The sequence below is a fragment of the Eschrichtius robustus genome, chromosome 10 (assembly GCF_028021215.1).
Source record: "Eschrichtius robustus isolate mEscRob2 chromosome 10, mEscRob2.pri, whole genome shotgun sequence".
Classification (NCBI taxonomy): Eukaryota; Metazoa; Chordata; class Mammalia; order Artiodactyla; family Eschrichtiidae; genus Eschrichtius; species Eschrichtius robustus.
The window spans coordinates 42181506-42203072 of record NC_090833.1 but is presented as its reverse complement, the minus strand read 5'-3'; the positions used below and the strand labels follow the sequence as shown (position 1 = coordinate 42203072).

The following is a 21567-nucleotide window of genomic DNA, read 5'->3' as shown; positions in this document are numbered from 1 at the left end:
AAGTTCAATAATGTACCACAAAGATCTCCCTAAACTTTTATTAAATGTAATGCAAAGTTCTTTCTATTCATTTTCTGCTTCTACATAGTTAAAATGCTTTTTATGAATCTAAAAGGATGGAAAATTGTAACGAAACATCTTTGTAGATAGCTGTTATTCACAAAGGAAAATTACAAACAAAATACGCATTTCACTGAGTATAGAGCACTGATGCCCCTGGTGCCTCTAAATGCCAAGTGGACAAAGGCACTTAATAAATATTGAATCCTGCTCTCTCCACTTGAGAGGGAGAGCAAGCTATTCTAAAGTGGTGGAGGGATGCTCTTAGCAGCTATTTGCAACACTCTGTGAGCTTGGACACTGTGTAGCTACGAAGAAACCTTTGTCTAAGGAAACTAACTAAAGAAACTTGAAAGTGGAAAAAGAGAGAAAGAATGAGAGATACCCTTCTCATGGTGACTCATTCACTTATTTGTTCATTTACCAAATATTTACTATGTGTATAATACTGTGCTGAGAACTGCACAGAACACAGAGATGTACCCCTGTTCTCAGGGAGGTTAGATACCAGAGAGGGAGATAAGATGTAGATGCCTTATGGCAGTTCCACATATGTCTTGTTAAACTGTTTACAAGTTCAGGGGACAGAAGGGATCCATATCTTGCTTGGATTCTCAGTGAAGTTTTCCCAGAGAAGGAGGTGTAAAATAGATTGACTAGAAAAAAAAATTGATGTAATAGGTAGATATGAAAGGGAGCAAAGATGCAGAGACAATTAGATCCAGTTATTTTTTTAAAAGTCTAGAAAGTGAAATTAAAGCCAAATTATGGAGGGTCCTGAATGTCAATCGTAAGAGTTTGGCTGTATTGTGTTGGCAATGGGTGTCATGGACGGTTTGGAACAGGGCAATGGCATAATCCAAGAACCTTAGGAGGTGTAATAGAGGTTGTAGGGAGGAAGATAGGAAGACATGCTATTCTCCGAAGCAATCATCGTAATCCAGGTATAAAATAATAAATGGTAGAACTGGAGTAACGGCTACACTGATGGAAGGGAGGAGTATTAGCGACCCTATAAAGAAAAACTGTCAAGGCTTGGTCATTGATTGGATACATTCATTTATCCATTTAACAAAGGTTATCAGTAACTGTGCTAGTCGCTGGGGATGCAAGAGTAAGCAAAACAGACATGATTTCTTCCTCTCGGACCATATGGTAAACACCTATCTAAAACTGGATGTGAAATGTGATGAAGGCTATAAGCGAGAGGTACCTGGTGTTATGTGAGGTATGGTAGGGGGATCTGATGAGTTGAGTAGCTAAGGGGATACTCTCTTGACAAAGTGACACATGAGAAGAGATGAGAACGATGAGGAGGAATTAATCAGTTGCAAACTAAACAGAAGGACATTTCATGCAGAGGGGTAGCATGGGCAATGTGCCACTGTAAGTACGCAGGCCTGAAAGGAGGCCACTGTGGGCTGGATGATTGAGAATGAAAGGAAGGAGGTGCAAGACGAGGCTGCAGAGATCATGCTCCATCATGCCCAGGGGATGCCCTGCCCTGCAGACTGGTGCACCCAGAGTGCCAGTGCACAACAAGATGAGAAGCTTGCTCTAGAATGCAAGTCAACACACTGCTTCTTTCATCAAGAAAGTCTTGCCTGTTAAACGAAACAGTGTATCTAGTGGACATATGATTTACATTCTGAAGCAAGCTCCTTATCTTACAGAACGGCAGCAGTTCTCAACCGGCAGCCAGCCTGTGACTCCACATTTTAGACCACTGTGAGGAGGTCTGTCTTTAATCCTAAGAGCAAGGGAAAGTCACAGAAGGACTTGAAGAGGAGGTGGTGGTGGCTGCGTCATGGAACATGGATTGGAAGGCAGCCAGAGTTAGCAGAGAGAAGACGAGGAAGTGTGTGTCTGAACCCTCACTTTCCTGGTGAAATAAGAGGTGTCCTCTTCAGGTGAGAGAGCAAGGACACACAACAGAGTCTAGTGGGACATGAAAAGAGTGGAGAAAGAGCCATTGTTAACAGCCATAAGTAAGGGAGTAGAAAAAAGAAATGGGCACCACATGTCAGTTAAAATAAGACAGCCTACGTTGCTGACATAGCTCTGTGACTGGATCTAACAAACGCATTGCTCTGAAAGCAGGTCCAGAGAAGATGAGTGTTAGAGATGAGCAGAAAGCATCTGCACTGAGGTTCCATGGGAAGGTAAAATGGCTTGGCAGTCTGGGTATAATGTTGTCGTGATGGACCAGCAGTCAACTACAGGGAATCAGAGGTAAAATGATACACTGTATTCTAGTCAAACTTACACTCACCAGAGCCCGGAAGGAGGAGAGCCCGTGTCTTGTACTGCCCAGTAGCCATGTCCCTCCCAGGGCAGGTACCTGCAGGGAAGCCAAGGCAGCTTGTCTTGGGCCAGGCATGGATCTGGCTTGTCAGAGGATCCCAGAGGTGCTGTGGGGAGGCAGCAATATTTTTTTGGATCCATCTCCTAAAGTAAAGGAAATAAAAGCAAAAATAAACAAATGGGACCTAATTAAACTTAAAAGCTTTTGCAAGGAAAGGAAACGATCAACAAAATGAAAAGACTACCTACTGAATGGGAGAAAATATTTGCAACGGATATGACCAATAAGGGATTAATATCCAACATATATAAACAGCTCATAAAACTCAACATCAAAAAAACTAACAACCCGATTAGAAAATGGGCAGAAGAACTGAATCGACATTTTTCCAAAGAGGAAATGCAGATGGCCAACAGGCACATGAAAAGATGCTCAACATTGCTAATCATCAGGTAAATGTAAATCAAAACTACACTGGGGTATCACCTCACTCCTGTCAGAATGGCTATCATCAAAAAGAGCACAAACAACAAATGTTGGCAAGGATGCAGAGAAAAGGGAACCCTCGTACACTGTTGGCAGGAATGTAAATTGGTGCAGCCACTGTGGAAAACAGTATGGAGGGGTCTCAAAAAAATAAAAATAGAACTACCATATGACCCTGCAACTCCACTCTTGGGTATATAACCAAAAAAAACAAAAACACTAATTTGAAAAGATACATGTACCCCAGTGTTCGTAGCAGCATCATTTACAATTGCCAAGATATGGAAGCAACCTAAGTGTCCATCAAGAGATGGATAAAGAAGATGTGGTACATGTAACCAACAGCATACTACTCAGCCATAAAAAAGAACGAAATTTTGCCATTTGCAGCAACACAGATGGACTTGGAGGGCATTATGCTAAGTGAAATAAGTCAAACAAAAACAAATACTGTATGATATCACCTATATATGGAATCTAAAAAATACAACAAACTAGTGAATATAACAAAAAAGAGGGAGACTCACAGGTATAGAGAACAAACTAATGGTTGCCAGTGTGGAGGGGGAGGAGGGGGCAATACAGGGGTGGGGAAGTGAGAGATATAAACTACTGGGTGTAAGATAGGCTCAAGGATGTATTGTACAACACAGGGAATACAGCCAATATTTTGTAATAACTGTAATGTAACTTTTAAAGATTGTATAAAATTTTTTTAAAAAAGAAATCATACTGAAAATTGGAAACAACTTAAATGTCCATCAACAGGAAAATACACATATAAATTATTGTATTTCCCTACATGGGAATCTTACATAGCGAGGAAAGTACATGAACTAGACAGATCTTTATGTGTCAGCATGGATGAACCTAGCAAAGATAACACTAAATAAAGCAAGTAACAAGAGAAAACATAGTAGAATACTATATGCTGTTTAAGAATACCTAAAAATGTAGCATAAATCTAAAGACATCCATGGCAGTGATGGAGGCCAAGTTCAGAAGAGTGGTTACCCAGGGTCAGCTGGGGAGTGGCTGTGTTTGGGAAAGTGGTCACACCAGGCTCTTCAACAGGAATGGTAATGGTTTACTTCACAAGCTGGCTGGTGGACGGAGGAGTGTCTGCGATGTTATAATGTGAGCACGCTGCATGTAAAAGCCATTGCTGACCACATCTAGGGGATCTGATGCGCGAGAGCTGGTAGTGGGTGGAGGTATCCAGAAGGTGGTGGTAGAAGAGGAACGTTGTGCACGTAACGCCTAAGGCCTGACCAGAGGACGACCACTGTTCTAGAAACCGGATACAAATCCAACTTCTACGGCCAATGTTAAAAGACAAACTGAGGCATATTTAAAATTTTAAGACTTTATTTGAGCAAAAATAGATTCAATTCAGGCACCACCAAGGCGGAAGTGGTGAGGAGCACTCCAGCCACAGGAGCTGCAGAGATTTTTATTTTAAAAGGGCAGAAGCAAAGCAAGGAAATGACTGACTTGCTATAGCTTTATAGCCTAGTTGGTGGTTTGTGACTGGCTGTCCTCAGCGGTGTTCGTCACCCTGAGGCGCTGACAGGCTTAGATTTTGGTTGGTTTACGTAGGCGGCCGCATCACTAGAGCCACCGCAGGCTAACGGCCTCCTTGCAGGGTTAATTTATTAACACCAATTGAGTTCTTCCTCTTACTTAGTTACTTCACTTCCTACGCCTCAGTTTCTCTTTTGTAAAGTGGATATTCAGTAGTAAATTCTCTGTGGAGTTGTTAGGAAAACTGAATGATTTCATACTGAAACAGTGCTTAAAATAATGCCTAGGAGAAAGTACTAGTTACCAGAGTTAGCCATCATTATCAGTACAAAACAAAGTGATTATTAGTAACCACGATCATGTCCTGAATGCATGGAACACGTCACCATTTGCCAACCACCTTGTCAAGTCAGCAGAAACTACAGAAATTAAGAACACCCATGAAAGAGGTAACGGACCACAGGCAGACGTTCACTCAGCCTTTCAAGTGTCCCTCACGGAGTGCACGCTCTCTCCTGGGAGGGGCGAGCACAGACACTTATCGGGAGTTTAACTACTTTTAAAATGCATTGATACACTCATATCTCACTTTTATTTGGATCAGTCAGCAAACGCTTTTTGGAAACCCCCAATTCTCCAAACCACCTTCTTTTCGCACCGCCCTACTCTCGAAGCTCCCGCCTCTGCTCCTCAGGCCGGGTCTCCATGGGAGGCGGGGCTGCGTGCTGACGCACGGCGAGCGTACTGACGTCACGAGCCCCCGCCCCCACGGGGCCGCCAACCGGCTTGAACCGCAGCCCCGCGGCGCGGAGGGCGATGAGGCTGGCGCCAACGGCCGGCGTTGCGGCGCGGGAGGCGGCGCGGGAGCGGGGCTTTGAGAGACTGGCCTAGCTGGGGCCCGTGGCCCTCCCTCTTCTGGCTGGTACGCAGGTCCTGCGCACGCTGTGTGGCCGCAGCCGCCGGGCGGTGGGCGCCGAAGGGGCCGGGAGGCGAGCCGGGGTCCCCAGGCGGGTGTGGGCATCGTATCCTCAGGCAGCGTCCCCCGAGGCCGCGGTGGGGCCATGATTCACTCGGTGAAGCTGCGCCGCGACAGCGCGGCCGACTTCGCCTCGCACTATGAGTACCTGTGCGCGCTGCAGGACTCGGTGCCTCTGCCCGCCGTGCGCGCTTCCCTGCGGGAGGGCGTGCTGGACTTCAACGCCGACCGCCTCCGCGGGGTGGACTGGGCGCCGCTCCTGAGCACCCTCAAGATTAATAAAGATCTGCCCCTGATCTGTATCAAGAGCTTCTTCCAGCCGTGGCTTGGCGAGACAGGTTTGTAGTTCCCGCTTCCAGGGGCTCTCGTGTGGGCGCTGCGAAGCGGGGTTTTAGATGGTGCAAGGTGGAGGGTGGGCACGAGAACCGGTGCCCAGTGGCCGGGTGTGCGTGCACTAGACGGGGCGTGCGGCCTAGGACTCCTGCCGGCTCGGTGACCCCGGCCGAGTGCCTTAAGGCTTCTAGGTCTCGGTGTTCTCATCTGTAGCATGGGCTTCACAGGACCCGCTCTCTGTGGCGATTACAAGGAGGCACTCCGTTAATGCTTGTAGACTCTACAATGTAGAACACTTAGCACAGTTTAGAGCATCGTTAATTGTTCCACAGATGTTACCTGGTCTGTTGAATGACTTTGTCGGTACAGACCAAAGCGATTAGGAAATTGATACATCCCAGCTTCATTTCCTTTCCGTTAAAACGGGGCTCAGGAAAAAAAAAAATTTTTTTTTTAAATAGTCGTATCATATAGTGGGAAGAGCACAGGTGTGAAGGCAGCTTAAGGTTTGAATTCTAGGACTTATGCTCTCTGTGGCCTGGGCAGGTTACTTTTGAACTACAATCCCCACACTTGTAAAATGACATTAAAAACCACTCTTTCTGTGGATTCTTAGAATTAATTAAGCAGGTTATGTGTGTAAACTATCCTGGCACTTGAATGAGCTGTCAGAACCAAGGGCTGCTGGAGACGATGCTTCTGCCCTAGGTAATCTCCCCTTCTACTGGGCGGCAGGTAAACACAAGCACAGTAGTCAGTGCTCTGGAAGAAGTGAGTTCAGGTGTTACAGAGCACAGAATCTTTTTTTTTTTTAATTTAATTTTTTTTTATTGGAGTATAGTTGATTTACAATATTGTGTTAGTTCCAGGTGTACAGCAAAGTGATCCAGTTATACACATATCCATTCTTTTTCAAATTCTTTTCCCGTACAGTTTGTTACAGGATATGGAGTAGAGTTCCCTGCGCTATGCAGTAGGTCCTTGTTGATTATCTATTTTATATATAGTTGTGTGTATATGTTAATTCCAAACTCCTAATTTATCCCTCCCCGCCCCCCTTTCCGCTTTGCAGAACACAGAATCTTGGAAGGGAAAGTTCAGGGTAGGCTTCTTGGAGGAGGTGCCATCCTTTCTGAGGATATGTAGAAGCTCCTGGAGTAGCAGGAGGGAGCAGTGTGTGTCAAAGTTTGAGAAATGTAAGAAAATATGGCAAAACTAAGGTACAGGACTGGAACTCAGGGTTTGGAAAGAAATGAGATTTGATACTGGAAACCTAGTGGGGCCCAACAGAAAGGAGCCTTGTTTGTCCTGTCAGAAGTTTGGATGTTTATCCTGAAGGCTGTGGGAAACACTGAAGAACAGTGAGATGGAATTCCGGTTTAGAGGCTCACTCGGACCTCCGTGTGGAAGGCAGTTGATTGCGTGCAGGGTGAATTGTAATCTAAGGGTCCCACTTAAGTTATAAAAGGTTGGACTGGATTTTGGAGATCCGAGAGAGAATGGGTGGGGCCTGGTGACCAGTTAGAAAAGTGAGGGCAGCAAGCGTGGGTGACAGTTTACAGCTGCATCTTTTTGTGAGATACAGAGCACAGTAGGAAGGGATTGGGGGTGGGGAGAGGATCTTACTTCATCTTCAGTGCTTTAGAGGGGCCTGGTAGACGGGTCTGGGCCCAAGGTACAGATCTGGGCTTTTTGGGGAGGACAGGTGTTTGAAGGCATGGAAGAGACTTAGGTTACCCACAAGAAGATTCAAAGAATCATAGGTCTGAGAGTTTTTTAAGTGGGTATATTTGAGGATGTTTATAAGCTGAGAGAAAGTAGCCAGTAGAGGAAGGGTGTGAAGATTTAGGAGAGGAAATGATTGTTCATTTGTTTTCAAAAAGCTGAATACTTATCGTGTGCCTGGCCCTTTTCTAGGATCTGGGGTTCACACCATGTGTTATCTCTTCTGCAAGGACATTTTAACTCATCCCCTGGTGAAGAGAAGTCAGATTATTCTTTGCATCCCATTCAGGTGTAAGAACTGTTCTGTACCTCTGAAGGGACTTTACTTAACCAGAGTAATAAGTTAGAAATCAAAAGAAATTATAGCTGGAAGGGACCTTAAAGGCCAGTGTACTTAATTTTGCCTAATATTTTACATTGAATGTAAGGAAAATTTATTGCAGAGCCCATTCTCTTCAGAGTCCCTTCACTGAACTTTCTTTATGTCTTGCATCCAGGGGGTCTAGCTTGTAGATTTTGGCCCCCTAAATTTGCTTCTTCATCCATATTACATTTTGCCCGGACTATGGCAGAAGCTCCTAGGTGGTTTCGTGGCCCCTGGGCTCAGTTCCTCTAAGTTCATCTGCCTACTCGGGTTGAGTGATCTTCTAACATAAAAAGATACGCTTAAAATAACGCTGCTAATGGCTTGCCCACACAGAGTTAGTGCATACTAGCCGCCCAGCGTGTGCTCTGCACAGAGGTGTGTAGTCTGAACTGTGCTCGGCCAAGCCTCGTGGGGCTATTTGGCCCTGAGGAAGAGGAGCTTTCTGTGATCACTCCCTTTATCTAATCGGTCTTTCAGCAGCGGGGCGCCTTTTTCTAATCAGCGGAGGCACCCTTACTCAGCCAGTGGTAGCCCCAGGCCTCATCACCTGTGGGATGCAAGCCATGCTCTCTCCCAGGCTTGCTACGGCCAACAACTCTATTTTCATTTCTGTCTCTTCTCACACTTGGCCCCCTGGCCTTTAGTCATCCCCACCTGCAGTATTTACAGTGCCCAGCAGGTGTCAGGCTTGAGTGTCTTTGCACAGGTTCTCCCTGTGCTGTTAATGCACCTCCTACTGCAACTCTGCATAGTCTCATCTTTCTAGATTCTACTTCAGGGTTATCATGAAGCCATCACTTAGATATAACTTTTTGCCTCCAAAGGAATCTCTGTGCATAAAGGTTATGTTTCTTTATCTCATGTGATTGAAATTTTGGGTTTACACATGTCCCTCCTTAATGAAGGCTTTAAGGGCAGGAGTCGTTTCTAATCCTTAGCACAGAGCAGATGCTTTTTTTTTCTTTTTGGGTGCTTTTTTTTTTTTTTTTTTTTTTTTTTTTAGCAGAAGCTTTTTTTAATTCACCAAGATGTCTTTGTCTTCAGTGCCTTGCACGGTACCTGGCAAGTTTATTACTCCTTGTGAAAGATGAGCGCTTTTTTTTTTTTTTTTAAAGATTTATTGATTGATTGATTGATTGCTATGTTGGGTCTTCGTTTCTGTGCTAGGGCTTTCTCTAGTTGCGGCGAGCGGGGGCCACTCTTCATCGCGGTGCGCGGGCCTCTCACTATCGCGGCCTCTCCTGTTGCGGAGCACAGGCTCCAGACGCGCAGGCTCAGTAGTTGTGGCTCACGGGCCTAGTTGCTCCGCGGCATGTGGGATCTTCCCAGACCAGGGCTCGAACCCGTGTCCCCTGCACCAGCAGGCAGACTCTCAACCACTGCGTCACCAGGGAAGCCCTTGGATGCTTTTTAATGCTGATAAAATGTATGGTTTAAACCACTCATTTTACAATAATTTTGCTTTAGGTTCTGACAGAAATAAAGTTTACAGAAGTCGTGTTCCTGCGATAAGAAATAAAGATGTGACCTTCCAGTTGTGTAAAGCTCTTAAATGCTGTGTAAGTGCGTCGGGTGCGCTAAGGAACCTGGAGCTAAATGGGCTAGTTCTGAGAGAGAGAGACTTAACTATGTTAACAAAGGTAAGCCTTCATTGTGTCCTGCCAACATTTGATAGTTGCTTTTGGGGCATACTAAACCAATAAAATTTTAAACTTTTTCTCCCCATTAAAGGGATTGAATAAATCGGCCACTTTGGTGCACCTGTGTCTTGCGAATTGTCCAATTGGAGATGGAGGTTTAGAAAGTGAGTTTCAGTCTTGTTTAAGTCTCTTCCCATCAGACTGGTCTCGTAATTTCCTACACACCATGTCTGTCTACCTTTTCCTGTCTACCTTTTCTTGGTGTTGTTCATGCCTGGATTGTCTCCTGTACCTGCTCAAACCTTGGTCCATTCTCATTTTTACCGTGGAAGTTTGTCATGCTGGATACTTTCAGAACTAATTTTGCTTAAGTTTGTGTTAAGCCACAAACCACACATTTTGTATATTTTCTGTTTTTTGTGTTTGTTTATATTTTTATGGTTTCTCTTCAAGAAATATTAGGGGAAGGGAAATAGCTAGATGTAAAGAGCAAAAAAGTCATCGTTATCTTTAAATTGTTAAAACATCTGTCTGCAATCATAATTATAATGCACTGTGGTATGTGTTAAAATAGGAAATATATGTAACGTCCCGTAGGAGCAGTAAACTCAGTGGTGTTGGCGGGGCTGTATCATGGAAGTAATCACAAAGCAGGTGACTGTTGGTTGGGGTCCTGAAACATTAGTGTGTGTTCCCTGTGTCCAGTAGTGGTCTGGAGGGGTCAGGAAGCCTGCCTTTCAATTTGAGGGAACAGAGGGTTTGAGGTCTTCTATCTTCTCTTGCTCTAGTATATTGCATAGCACCTAATAAAATACTGGGTTCATAGTTGAAATTTAAATCATTGATTGATAATCAAGATTGGGATGTATCACTGGAAATGAAAATAGGAAGAGTCTTATGCTTTTTAGGTTTTTCTTTTTTTTCCTATGTCTCAAAAGGTATGTAGTACTTTAGTGGTTGGGAATAAAGTTTGCAGTATTCAGTGTATTCAGTTTTAGTATCTAAATAGAATTAAACTGTTGCTGTAAACTGGAATAACACTGTTACTGACAAGTTTTCGAATGCATCTGTTCGTCAATTACCTGTTTGGGAAGATTGTAGTTAATGATTTCAAGAATGTGGCTATAAACCTCCAATTGACTCAAGAAAAGCAAATAAGTCAAGATTGACAAATGTATAGGCTCTTCATCTTATTGTGTGTGTGGTTTTTTTTTTTTCCTTTTAGTTATTTGTCAAGGTATAAAGAACTCTATCACTCTTAAGACAGTAAACTTCACGGGGTGTAATCTGACATGGCAGGGAGCAGATCACATGGCCAAGATCTTAAAGGTGATTTTATGTTTGAACTTTCATGAAAACATACGTGATTGAAGCACATTAATATATTGATACAGATGGCAGTTAATTTTTGTCTTTTGATACATGTGAGTGCAGCTTTAGTTTTGTTGAAAGAATATGACCAGTTTTCAGTTCGGGATTCTACCATTTAGTAAAGATAGTCCACTTAATTTTAGAAATCAGAGATTTAATATATAATACATAATAATACTTTCATGTATTTTTAGTTACTGAAAACATTTATTGTGATACTGTGAAGAAACTATGCCATTATAGTCTTCAAGACTTAAATGAATCCAGTGTTTATTAGCTGATGTAGTTTATAAACTAATAAAAATCACTACATCAGCAATTTGTAAATACAGTTTTTAAAATAATGCCTTAACTTTACAGTGGTTATAATTACTGTATTTAGGCTTAAAGTTATTTAATAATTTGACATGAAGTCTTTTTAATAGTTTGATGGTGCAGATCAGGGATAGGTAAACTATGGCTGGTGGGCCAGATCCAGCCCGTCGCCTGGTAAAGAAAGTTTTTTTGGAACATAGTCACACCCATTGTTTACATGGTAGCTGTGGCTACTTTCACCCTACGCCAGTGGGGTTGAATAGTTGCAACAGAAACTGTATAGCCCACAAAGCTGGAAATTTTTAAATTTAGATTTTAAAAATTGAAAAATTCTTTGAGCCTATACAGGGCAAGTCCATTGACCCCTGGGGTAGAAAACAGTCAAGAACTTGGGTGCCAAAGGCAAATGGCCTAGGTTCAAATTCCCTTTCTCCCATTTCATAGCTAGTGACCATGGACAAATCACTTAACCTCTATGCCTCATTATGAGGTTTAAATGAACTAATTTGTATAAATAGTGCCTGGCACATAATAAGCACTGTGTAAGTGATTGCTGTTATTTCTGCTTGTAGCTTTTATAAGTTATTGTTAATAGAAAAATGACACTAATGATTTTCCTTTTAGAGTGTCAGAGGCACTTTGAGTCTTATTTTTTCAAGAATGTAATAAGACTTTTTTCATTTCAAGTCAGTGTTCCCTGTTACCAAAATTTATTTTATGAATATAAAGAATTGAATGTCTTTAAGACAGTACTTGTGGTTAAATGTCAAACCACTATTTTCCCAAGGTGCATCCAACTGCCTGTGCATAGTCCAGGCCTCTGAAGTTGGTGTGCATATCCTAGGGAGCATGTGAGATCCATTTTGTAAATATAGTTTTTAAAATAATGCCTGGGACTTCCCTGGCGATCCAGCAGTTAAGACTTTGTGCTCCCAATGCAGGGGGCCCGGGTTCGATCCCTGCTCAGGGAACTAGATCCCACATGCATGCTGTAACTAAGAGCCCACATGCCACAACTAAAAGATCTGGCATGCTGCAAGTAAAGACCCGGCACAGCCAAATAAATAAATATTTTTTAAAAAATAAATAAAAATAATGCCTTAGGAGTTAGGAAAAGAAAATATTAGAACCTGTTTACCTTTGTATCATTTTAAAAATATCTGTGTAGTTTATAATGTACATAAATTATATGTATAGAACTTCATGTATATAATTTGTTACTAAATAAGATGCATATTAAAAAGTTTTCTTATGTGTTGCCCAGTCAGGTGTTTGGAGACCATAGGAGGACGGAATGATGAAATTTAGAGCCTCAGCAATGATAGAATTTAGAACCAATTCCCTGACTTAGAAGATAAGGGAAATAATTCATGGACTGTAATTGAGTTGTCCAACTTTACATAACTGTTCAAGAACAGGTCATCCAGTGGCTGGAATCTAATCACTGACCGACTAGAATCTGGGTCACTGGACTCGTAAACCAGAACGGACTGTTTAATTTCTCAGGTTGATTCTCCTGACATATATGCTTGATGTGTGTGTGTGTAAGTCTCTGACATAATAAGCCATACTCAGTAGGCACACCGTGTTTCCTTATTCAAGCATCGTAATTTCATCCCATTAAATCTTTGAAGTATCAGACTATCAGAAGGCATGAAGAAACCTGGGCTGAGAGTCTTCGTTACAGGAGACCTGATCTTGACTGTATGGCTGGTTTGAGGCGCATCACTCTGAACTGCAACACGCTCATTGGTGACCTGGGTGCAAGTGCTTTTGCAGAATCTCTTAGTGAGGATTTATGGCTTAGAGGTAAATTCTAAAATTGAAAATATTGAATTTTTAATATTATATATGCTTAGCTGTTGGCATGATACGTCGTGATAGGATTTTTTTTTAAAGCCTCATTTTTCTGATAGCTTTTATTTTGCTTTTAAACTTTCTCTAAGAGTTGCATATATTCTTTATAGAAAATACAGAGTAACGAGAACAATTACCTATAACCTGAATACCCAAACGTAATCACTGTTCATTTTGGTGTATATACTTTCAGTCTTTTTTTTTTCTATAAATATATTTGTACACTTAGGGATTACAAAAATAGAATTGTAGTATACTTGCTCTTTCATATTCCTGCTTTTTTCACTTAATGATGTATCATGTAGTATTCCATTGTATTGATGTCCCATAGTTTAATCAATTCTTTGCAATTAGATTTAGTTTGCTTTTCCCTGTCAGAAACAATGTGAATACGTTGTATATACATCTCTGTGTCCATCGGGATTACTTCTGTAGAATAAGTTACTAGAAGTGGAATGACTAAGTGTGACATATTTTTAAGACTGTTGATACACATTGCCAAATTACCATCCAGAAATGCTATGCCAATTTGTAGTCCACCCCAACAGTGGATGGGAAGCCTGCCTCTCACAAACACTGGCTTGTAGCACTTTTAAAAAACTATAAAACTACAAAAATGAGTACCTCTCCATTTTTTATGCAAGTAGGATTACTCCAAATTTTATAACTTTTTTCAGTTAATTTAGTATGAGCATTTTAGCAAGTCAGTAAATTTGCATCTACTGCATCATTTTTTGTGACTGTTCAGTGTTTCATTGTATGAATATGCCACAGTACACATAGCTTATCCATTCTTGTATATAAGCTATGTCCAGTTTTTCAGTTACAAATAGTACTCTGATATATATCCTTACCTATATCTCTGACTATTTCTTTTGGTTAAATTCTTAGAAAAGGAGTTGTTGGATCAAAAGGGTATATACATTTAAAGACTTTTATTACAGAATCTTGGCTTAATCTGATAGGAGAATAACCACATTTTGTTTATTTTGTATTCATTTGATTTACGAGTGAGGTTTACTGGCTGTTTGTATTAATTTGGCTAGTTGGTTAATTATACCCTGTGTCCATTCTTCTGTAGTGAGAGTTTGTAAGGGTTGTATCATATCCTGTCAGATCCATATGGCTGACTTGCTATTTCTGTGTGTCATGGGGTGTTGAAAGACTTCAGTCACTTTAATGCGATGGTACACACAGCACTTAAAAAAAAGACTCATGATAGTTTCCTTTCATGTAATATTTTTTAACACCTGTGCTTTTGTGATGATCCCTTTTGTTTAAATGAGTAGGTTGTTCAGCCCCAGAACTACTAGAATTCATGATCATTTGTTCTGGTTTTTGTCTGACTTTTTCTGAGAGAGTTCTTGACCATGATACTTTCATGATGGGTTTTTAGTATGCTCTATTCACACATTCTTTGAATTTGTTATTATTTGTATCCTCTTAGACTTGTCTTTTTGTTCTATAACTAACAGAACAACAAAAAAGCTGTTACATTTCTTCTATTTTGTTTTCCCCTTTTAACTAGTTTCAAGTGTGATTTGGAGCTCAAGATCATGATCAAAAGAATGCAGTGCATTTCTGAGCTCCACCAGTTTTTGCTTGTGAGGTTTACACTGCCACTGCCTCCCTTGCTAATTATGAACTGAGATTCATTTTGTGATGTTTTTTGCTCATAGGTTATATACAGTTATTCTTCAATTCTTTAATTGTAAAATATGTTGGATGATTTCTTGGTACTAAAGGCAGGGTTATCATTGCACATCCAAGAAGAGGTTTTTAAATTGGATTTTGCATTATGTGTGTGTGTATACGTTTCTGTTTTTTTCCATACCCAGAATTACAAACCTGCCATGACTGGTCTTGTGCAGGACTCTTCCACACGTGAGAAAATGAGAGTTGTCTATATGTTAAATCTGTATAGAGTTAGCAAGTGACCTTTTGTCTTTCATCCAAAGCACTTGACCTGCAGCAGTGTGGCCTCACCAGTGAAGGAGCAAAGGCTTTACTGAAGGCCCTTGAAACCAACAGAACTCTGGTCGTTCTGGATATAAGAAAAAATCCACTTGTTGGTATGTGGTCACTTTTTTTTTTAATTGATTAACACATAGCAAAACAAAAAGAATTTGTTCACGTATTAACAATTTTTAAAACCTAATGTGTTGAACTTTCCTCGTCGTATACAGTTGACCCTTGAACAACGTGGGGTTAGGGGTGCCAACCCCCACGCAGTTGAAAATCTCAATATAAGTTTATAGCCAGTGGTTCCGCATCTGTGTATTCAACCAACCTTGGCTCGTGTAGGATGATAGTACATATTTATTGAAAAATATCCATGTGTCAATGGACCCGCAAGGTTGAAACCCATGTTGTTCAAGCGTCAACTGTACTTTTCTAATGTTGCACTTCCCTTATGTTTTTAGCAGATAATTTACTAATTAAAGTGAGTTATACTTGTAAATTGTTCTTATCTCTACTCTGAATAGAGGTGAACCTAGATACTAAGCCTGCTTCCACCAAAACCACTATTTCCTTCTTGTGCAACCTCTGAATTCTTGCAAGGAGTACTTTATTCATTTGTCAGTTTAACAAATACTGTTTTTAATACCTTCTGTGTGCCAGATACGGGTTTAGGCACTAGGGATAAAGCAGTGAACCTGACAGACAAAAGCCTTGCCCTCATGGAGCTTACATTCTAGCTTACATTCTAGTGAAGGAGTTCAGGTAGAAATGAGTAAACAGATAAGTAATATAATTTTAGATAGAAGGAAGTGCAAAAATATCTTAATGTAAGGAGAGTGAGGGAGGGCAGGTAGGACTCCATTGGATAGGTTTGCTAGGGGACAGCTTCACTGGAGAAGTGGCATTTGAATGGAGACCTGAATGAAGAGAGGATCAAGCCATGGAAGATCTGGGGTAAGCACATTCCAGGACAAGGAGGCAATGCGTATGCAGGCATGTAGGTGGGTGGAGTATTTAAGGAGAAGCAAGGAGGCCAACATGGCCAGAGTACTGAGTGAAGAAGAGTGTGGTATGACATGAGGTCAAGGAGGTCTGCTCTGCCAGGGGTCTGCTCTTGTAAAGTCTTGAAGGCCAGAGTAAAGATGTGGATTATTCTAAATGAGTAGAGGGTTTTGAACTGGAAAAAGGCATGATCCAAATAGTATCTCAATAAGATGACCTGGTATAGAGAATAGACTTGGGGGGATAAAGAAGAGAAACAGGGAGACCAGTTAGGAGTCTATCACAGTGGTCCAAATAAGAGATGTTTATGGCTTAGCTTAGGTTGGAAGTTTGGAGCAAGTGAAAAGTGGTTGAATTCAGGTTGTGTTTTGAGGGTGTAGCTAACAAGTCTTGCAGATAGATTAGGTGTGGGGTATGAAGGAAATAGTAACAAGGAGACAAGTCATTGATGATTATGTGTGCAACTGGGTGGTATCACTTAGAAGAAGGGGGCTGATGGGAGGAGCAGCTTTTGAGGGAATATCAGGACTTTGGTTTGTTATCTTAGATGCGCTTTAGGTATCTAAGTGTCTGGACAGTGCTCAGACTGTACTTTTTATCCAAAGGTATCCAAAGCCACTTTAGATGCAAAATGTTTAAAGTTGACCTTTGCTGCTGCCAAAATAGTAGCCACTGGGGGCAGTCTGCAAGATGGCATCTTAGGTTTTTGAGCAAGAAATTAGAATACACAAAGGGGGAAATAAGTGTATAATTACGTAATGTAGATTTCATATTTAATTTTATGGGAAAAGCAATAATTAGTTGGCTTTTGGTTTTAAATGGAAATAGTCACTCATTGGGAAATAATTATTCTAATTTCAATTTATTTTACTTTAGATCATTCTGTGATGAAAGCGGTTATCAAAAAAGTTCTCCAGAATGGAAGGAGTGCCAAGTCAGAGGTATATAATGTGTTTTAGTTCTCTCGGAAGAATTTCTCTTTAATGGTTGGTTTTTCTTTCTTCCTTAAAAGAAAATTATCAAGGTACTTTCTGCCATCTTAAAACTAAGTTTTTAGTCAAATCAAATGGCTTTTCTGTCTTTGAAAATGTTGTGTGATTCTTTAATTTAGGTTCTGAGAAATGCAGATTGAAAACCTTTTATTAACTTAAAATATCTTAATTTCCAGTTAAGATCAAACCCTCATAAATTACCGGGAACTTAAATGGCATATTTATTATTTCTTTCTCAGTACCAGTGGATAACTTCTCCATCTGTGAAGGAACCATCCAAAGCTGCTAGGCAGAAAAAGAGAACTATAATTTTGGGAAGTGGTCGAAAAGGAAAAGCTACTATTAGAATTGGTAACTGTTTCTTGTTTTTAATGCTACTAGAACTTATACCCCTTATGTTTTCCAGTGTGCTAAAATTAAAACAGCCAATATTAATCACATGCATATTAGGAGGACTATAATTATTTTGATACTTATGAGAATTTATAGAATATAGATATAATAAATGAATTTAAAGAGATGTTAATATTAACCAACATTATGGTTTGGATTTCATAAAAAGTTCATTATTTTGAAAATATTTCCTGGTTGATGATTACTTCTAATACTTTGCAATTGAAATTTGGGGTGCACTTTGATGATAATTTTAGTAGTGGTGCTTTTGAGGGATGATTTTTTTTTTTAGTGAAGACTTACCTTTTGTGCTATAAGAAACAAAATTTCTTCCCAGTTCCAACCTTCCCATTGTTCCCTTCTTCTTTCTTAGAAATTCTTACCTAAGTTTTTGATTCAGGTAATATCTTGTTTCTCTCAATGATAACAAAAACTTGAAATACGTATTATCCTTACAAAAGACTTCTACAGACAAGTTGATTGACCTAGATGGAACATTTTAGAAAAACATTTTCTAAATGTTTACTGTAATGTGTATTTAATTTTCCAAATGATAGTTAACCCAGGATTTTACAACTAAGCCTATAATTTTGTTACCAAATGTAATAAAAAGCTTTTAAAACCCTTTAACAATCAGTGGTATAAGTTTCACATTCTCCTGAATATATAAATGTGGTATAATTCACTTCTACTGATAACGTTTGTATTGTTTCTAAGAGACCTTAACTTTTTATTTTCTGGAACATATTACCTTTAGTCATAAATAGTCTTTTTTTTGTTGTTGATAAGAATGAATAGCAGGAGCAACATTTGTTAAACCAAATCTAGTATGAAACTGACTCTTTCTTGTGAGTAAATTTGAATTTTGAAACAGTAAAACAATAAGGTTTAATATAAAGCAAAATAAATTTTTTATGTTTATGATCTGCCAATTTCCCAGGAAAAGTTTTGTGGTGACTTTAGTTATATACCAGATACATTAAATCACCAATGGACAACAACACATCTTTTATTTAGGTGCCATCTGAAAGTTTTAAAAATTTGTTGACTTACTATCACTGAACTGTCCACTTTAAAATGGTTAAAATGATAAATTTTCTGTTTTGTGTATTTTACCACAATTTTAAAAAAACGTGTTGTTTGAAGATTTTTAGGTTTTATAAAGGTATTGTATTAGCATAAGAATGAAAAATTTAAAAGACCACCTCTAATCTCATTATCCTATCAAGCAATATTTACATTTTTATTTTCTCTTCCTGTTGTCTATAAACATAATTCCACATAGCTTAAATATAATTTGCCATTCTTATCTTTTCATATTAAATTTAAATTTTATGATTCATAGTTACACTTTTTAACATTGTATTCACGAGTTTTCATTGGTCAATTTTTTAAATTGGTGAAAAATTGGAAATAACCTAAAATAAACTATTGTAAACATCTTCATAAATACAGCTTTTTTTTTTTCTGCTTAAAGATGTATGTTTTTGATTCTCCATTAATCAACTTGCTTGGACAGTAGTGTATTAAATAGAAGTTGTTAAGAGTGTTTATTAACTCAAAAAAAAAGCTTATGATTTGTCTGCCAGTTGTTATTTCAAGACAGTGATATTTTAATAATCAAATAGTACATACAAAGAAGATTTGTGATATCACACTAATTACATATTATTATTAAAGCTATATCATATGTAAAGCATTCTTAAAACAGCTAAGTTGACTTTTGCTATAATATTAGAAATAGAAATATATATAAATAAAACATGTATATGTAAAACATATTAGGAATTCTATAATATTAGTACCTGGTGGTATATAATAGGGCATGATGGAATGAGAATAAAACAATTAAAAAATTTTTTTTATTTAGCATGATTAAACAAAGTGGAAATGTAACTGAAGTATACAAGCTCATTGAGCTATTTTAAGAGTAATTTTATTTCTTGGGCTTTTTTTTTGTATTTGCCTCAGTTATTTGGAGACATAGAGGTAAGCCAAATCAATGACTGGGTATATAGTTAGATCCAGGTGAGTATAGGGGTGAAATAATGGTGTGAATTGTGTCACATTTATATTGTAATTATGTATACCTAAAAAAAGATAGGAACTTTTATTAGAAATTTTTTTAATCTCCTAACAAGAAAAGTGTAATTTAAAAAAATTTTATTACAAGTATATTTGCATTAGTTTCTGAAAGTAAAGGAAGGGTATACACATACAAACCACATGCATATAAACTTTTTTTTTGAGGGTAATTAAGTTAAACAGAATAGAATAGCACAAAATGAACTGAGCTCCTATATATTTTTGAGGCATATAAGTCACACAGGATCATGTGGTGATTATCAATAAGCTACACTCTATGAAATATTTGTCCTGTATTACCACATGCACTCTATTTTACACTCCATCCTAATGCTGCTAAAATATAGTAGAAAGCAGCAGCATAGCACAGGGAGATCGGCTCGGTGCTTTGCGATGACCTAGAGGGGTGGGATAGGGAGGGTGGGAGGGAGGCTCAAGAGGGAGGGGATATGGGGACATATGTATGCATATGGTTGATTTGCTTTGTTGTGCAACAGAAACTAACGCAGAATTGTGAAGCAGTTATACTCCAATGAAGATCTATTAAAATAAATAAATAAAATAACATAAAATATAGTAGATTTAAAGAATAAATATAACCATTTTAACCTACGATGTTTGTTTTCAGTAAATTCAAATTAAATATTTAAATGTGAATTTTAATATATGGCTTGTTCTAAGTAAAATATTAACACGTAGGTCTAGTTTTTGCTACCAAATATTTCATATAAAGATACTTGACTCTTTACTACTGAAATATAGGATAAGTCTCCACATTTCACTCTTTTATCCAGTGGGTTTCATTTGTTTTTTTGTGTGTTTTCTATATGAAATCAAATGAGCAGTGAATGTTGACAGACTTACAGGAGGGTAACATTGACTCACCTACCACCCAGCAACTTGTAGTCTTATAACTTTTATTGTTTTTACATAGAAAAATTAATCTTAAATTGAAATTTTGGTCTAATTCTAAAGATTCTGTTTGGCAGAAGTCATGGGTGTGTATCTGTGTTTATCTTGGAGATTCAGAAATGCCAAAGGTGTTCTAAGAGTCAATAAACTTGAGTGTTTCTGCATGATACATAAAATGTATCATTCTTTGGGATTTTTAAAAAATTTATTTTTGCATTTCTGCACATCTCAGTACTTTTGTTTTAGTTAAAATAACTTGTTACTGTAGAGAACTTATATTTTTTAAAAATGCTGGCTTATGTAAAACCTTTTTACAAAACGATCCTCTTTTTAATGGCCTTGGCATCATTGTCAAGTGCCTGTTTGATTCCTTTCAAAGTGTACACGTGTGACAGTTGCTCTGTAGACCTTTGGTGCATCTTGATTCCTTCTTATCATGCTTTGTCAAACATAGGATTGGCCACAAAGAAACCTGTAAGTAATGGAAGGAAACACTCTGCTGGTAAAGAATGTTATGCTCCTGAACCTCTACCACCTGGTGTGTCTGGTTTCCTGCCGTGGCGTACTGCAGAACGTGCAAAAAGGAACAGGTAACGTGTTTGCATTCCCTGTCTTTTTCAGTCGTTCAGAATTCTTTATTTTGGAACTTCTATTATGTGGGTGGTCTCTGGTGCTTTCTATAGAGCAAAAAAGATAACTCACACATGGCTTCTGCCTAATGAGCCCTCTAAGGAAGAAAAACAAAAAAATAATTGGGAGTTTCAAGTTTTTTCTCAAGTGTCACAACAGAGGTAACCCGTGGGAGTCATGAGGAGACTAAAATTATCTCCAATTGTGCAGGTGAGAAAAGTTTCACTAAAGGCAGGTGTAGTTGAGCCAAGCCCTACAGCACAGAAGTAGGAATTTGGATATGTACGAATGGGGAAAAAAGACATCTTAGGCATGGGAAATAGTTTAATGCAGAATGGATGAGAAATATGCATTAGACCTATTCTAAATCAACTGGCTTATTAACTCAGTAAATCAGCTTTAGTGAGTCAAACTAGCTTTAGCTGATTACTTATCCAGGGGATAGCTGTTCGTAGTAATTTTTTTCATAGAACTGTAAATAAAATTGTTGAACTATAGCTTTAGGCTTGCTAAGTGAAATAGATTGCTCTAGATGATTTTCAGGTGACTTACTTGGTAGTATTCACGAAATTGGGGATTAACAATTGCTTAAGAAAACAAAGAGAATTGATTTTAAATAGTACTTGAAGTAG

General features: G+C 39.0%; 1 protein-coding gene across 6 annotated transcripts in view; it reads left to right on the top strand.

Annotated features, from left to right (window-relative positions):
- The first annotated feature begins 5164 nt into the window (after positions 1–5164).
- Positions 5165–21567, top strand: part of CEP78 (centrosomal protein 78) — a 38458-nt gene continuing 22055 nt past the window's right edge. For 3 of the 6 annotated variants that reach the window (XR_011075199.1, XM_068553439.1, XM_068553435.1), the window contains exons 1-9: positions 5165–5689; positions 9244–9416; positions 9508–9580; positions 10642–10745; positions 12737–12911; positions 14918–15031; positions 16800–16864; positions 17155–17266; positions 20760–20895. Coding sequence is in view for 5 of the 6 variants with exons in the window: in XM_068553439.1 (XP_068409540.1) it covers positions 5437–5689; positions 9244–9416; positions 9508–9580; positions 10642–10745; positions 12737–12911; positions 14918–15031; positions 16800–16864; positions 17155–17266; positions 20760–20895 (1205 nt within the window). In the remaining variant the exon portion in view is untranslated. Of the gene's footprint in view, positions 5690–9243; positions 9417–9507; positions 9581–10641; positions 10746–12736; positions 12912–14917; positions 15032–16799; positions 16865–17154; positions 17267–20759; positions 20896–21567 lie in introns of those variants that run through there. The other 3 variants (XM_068553436.1, XM_068553437.1, XM_068553440.1) reach the window with 3 other exon arrangements.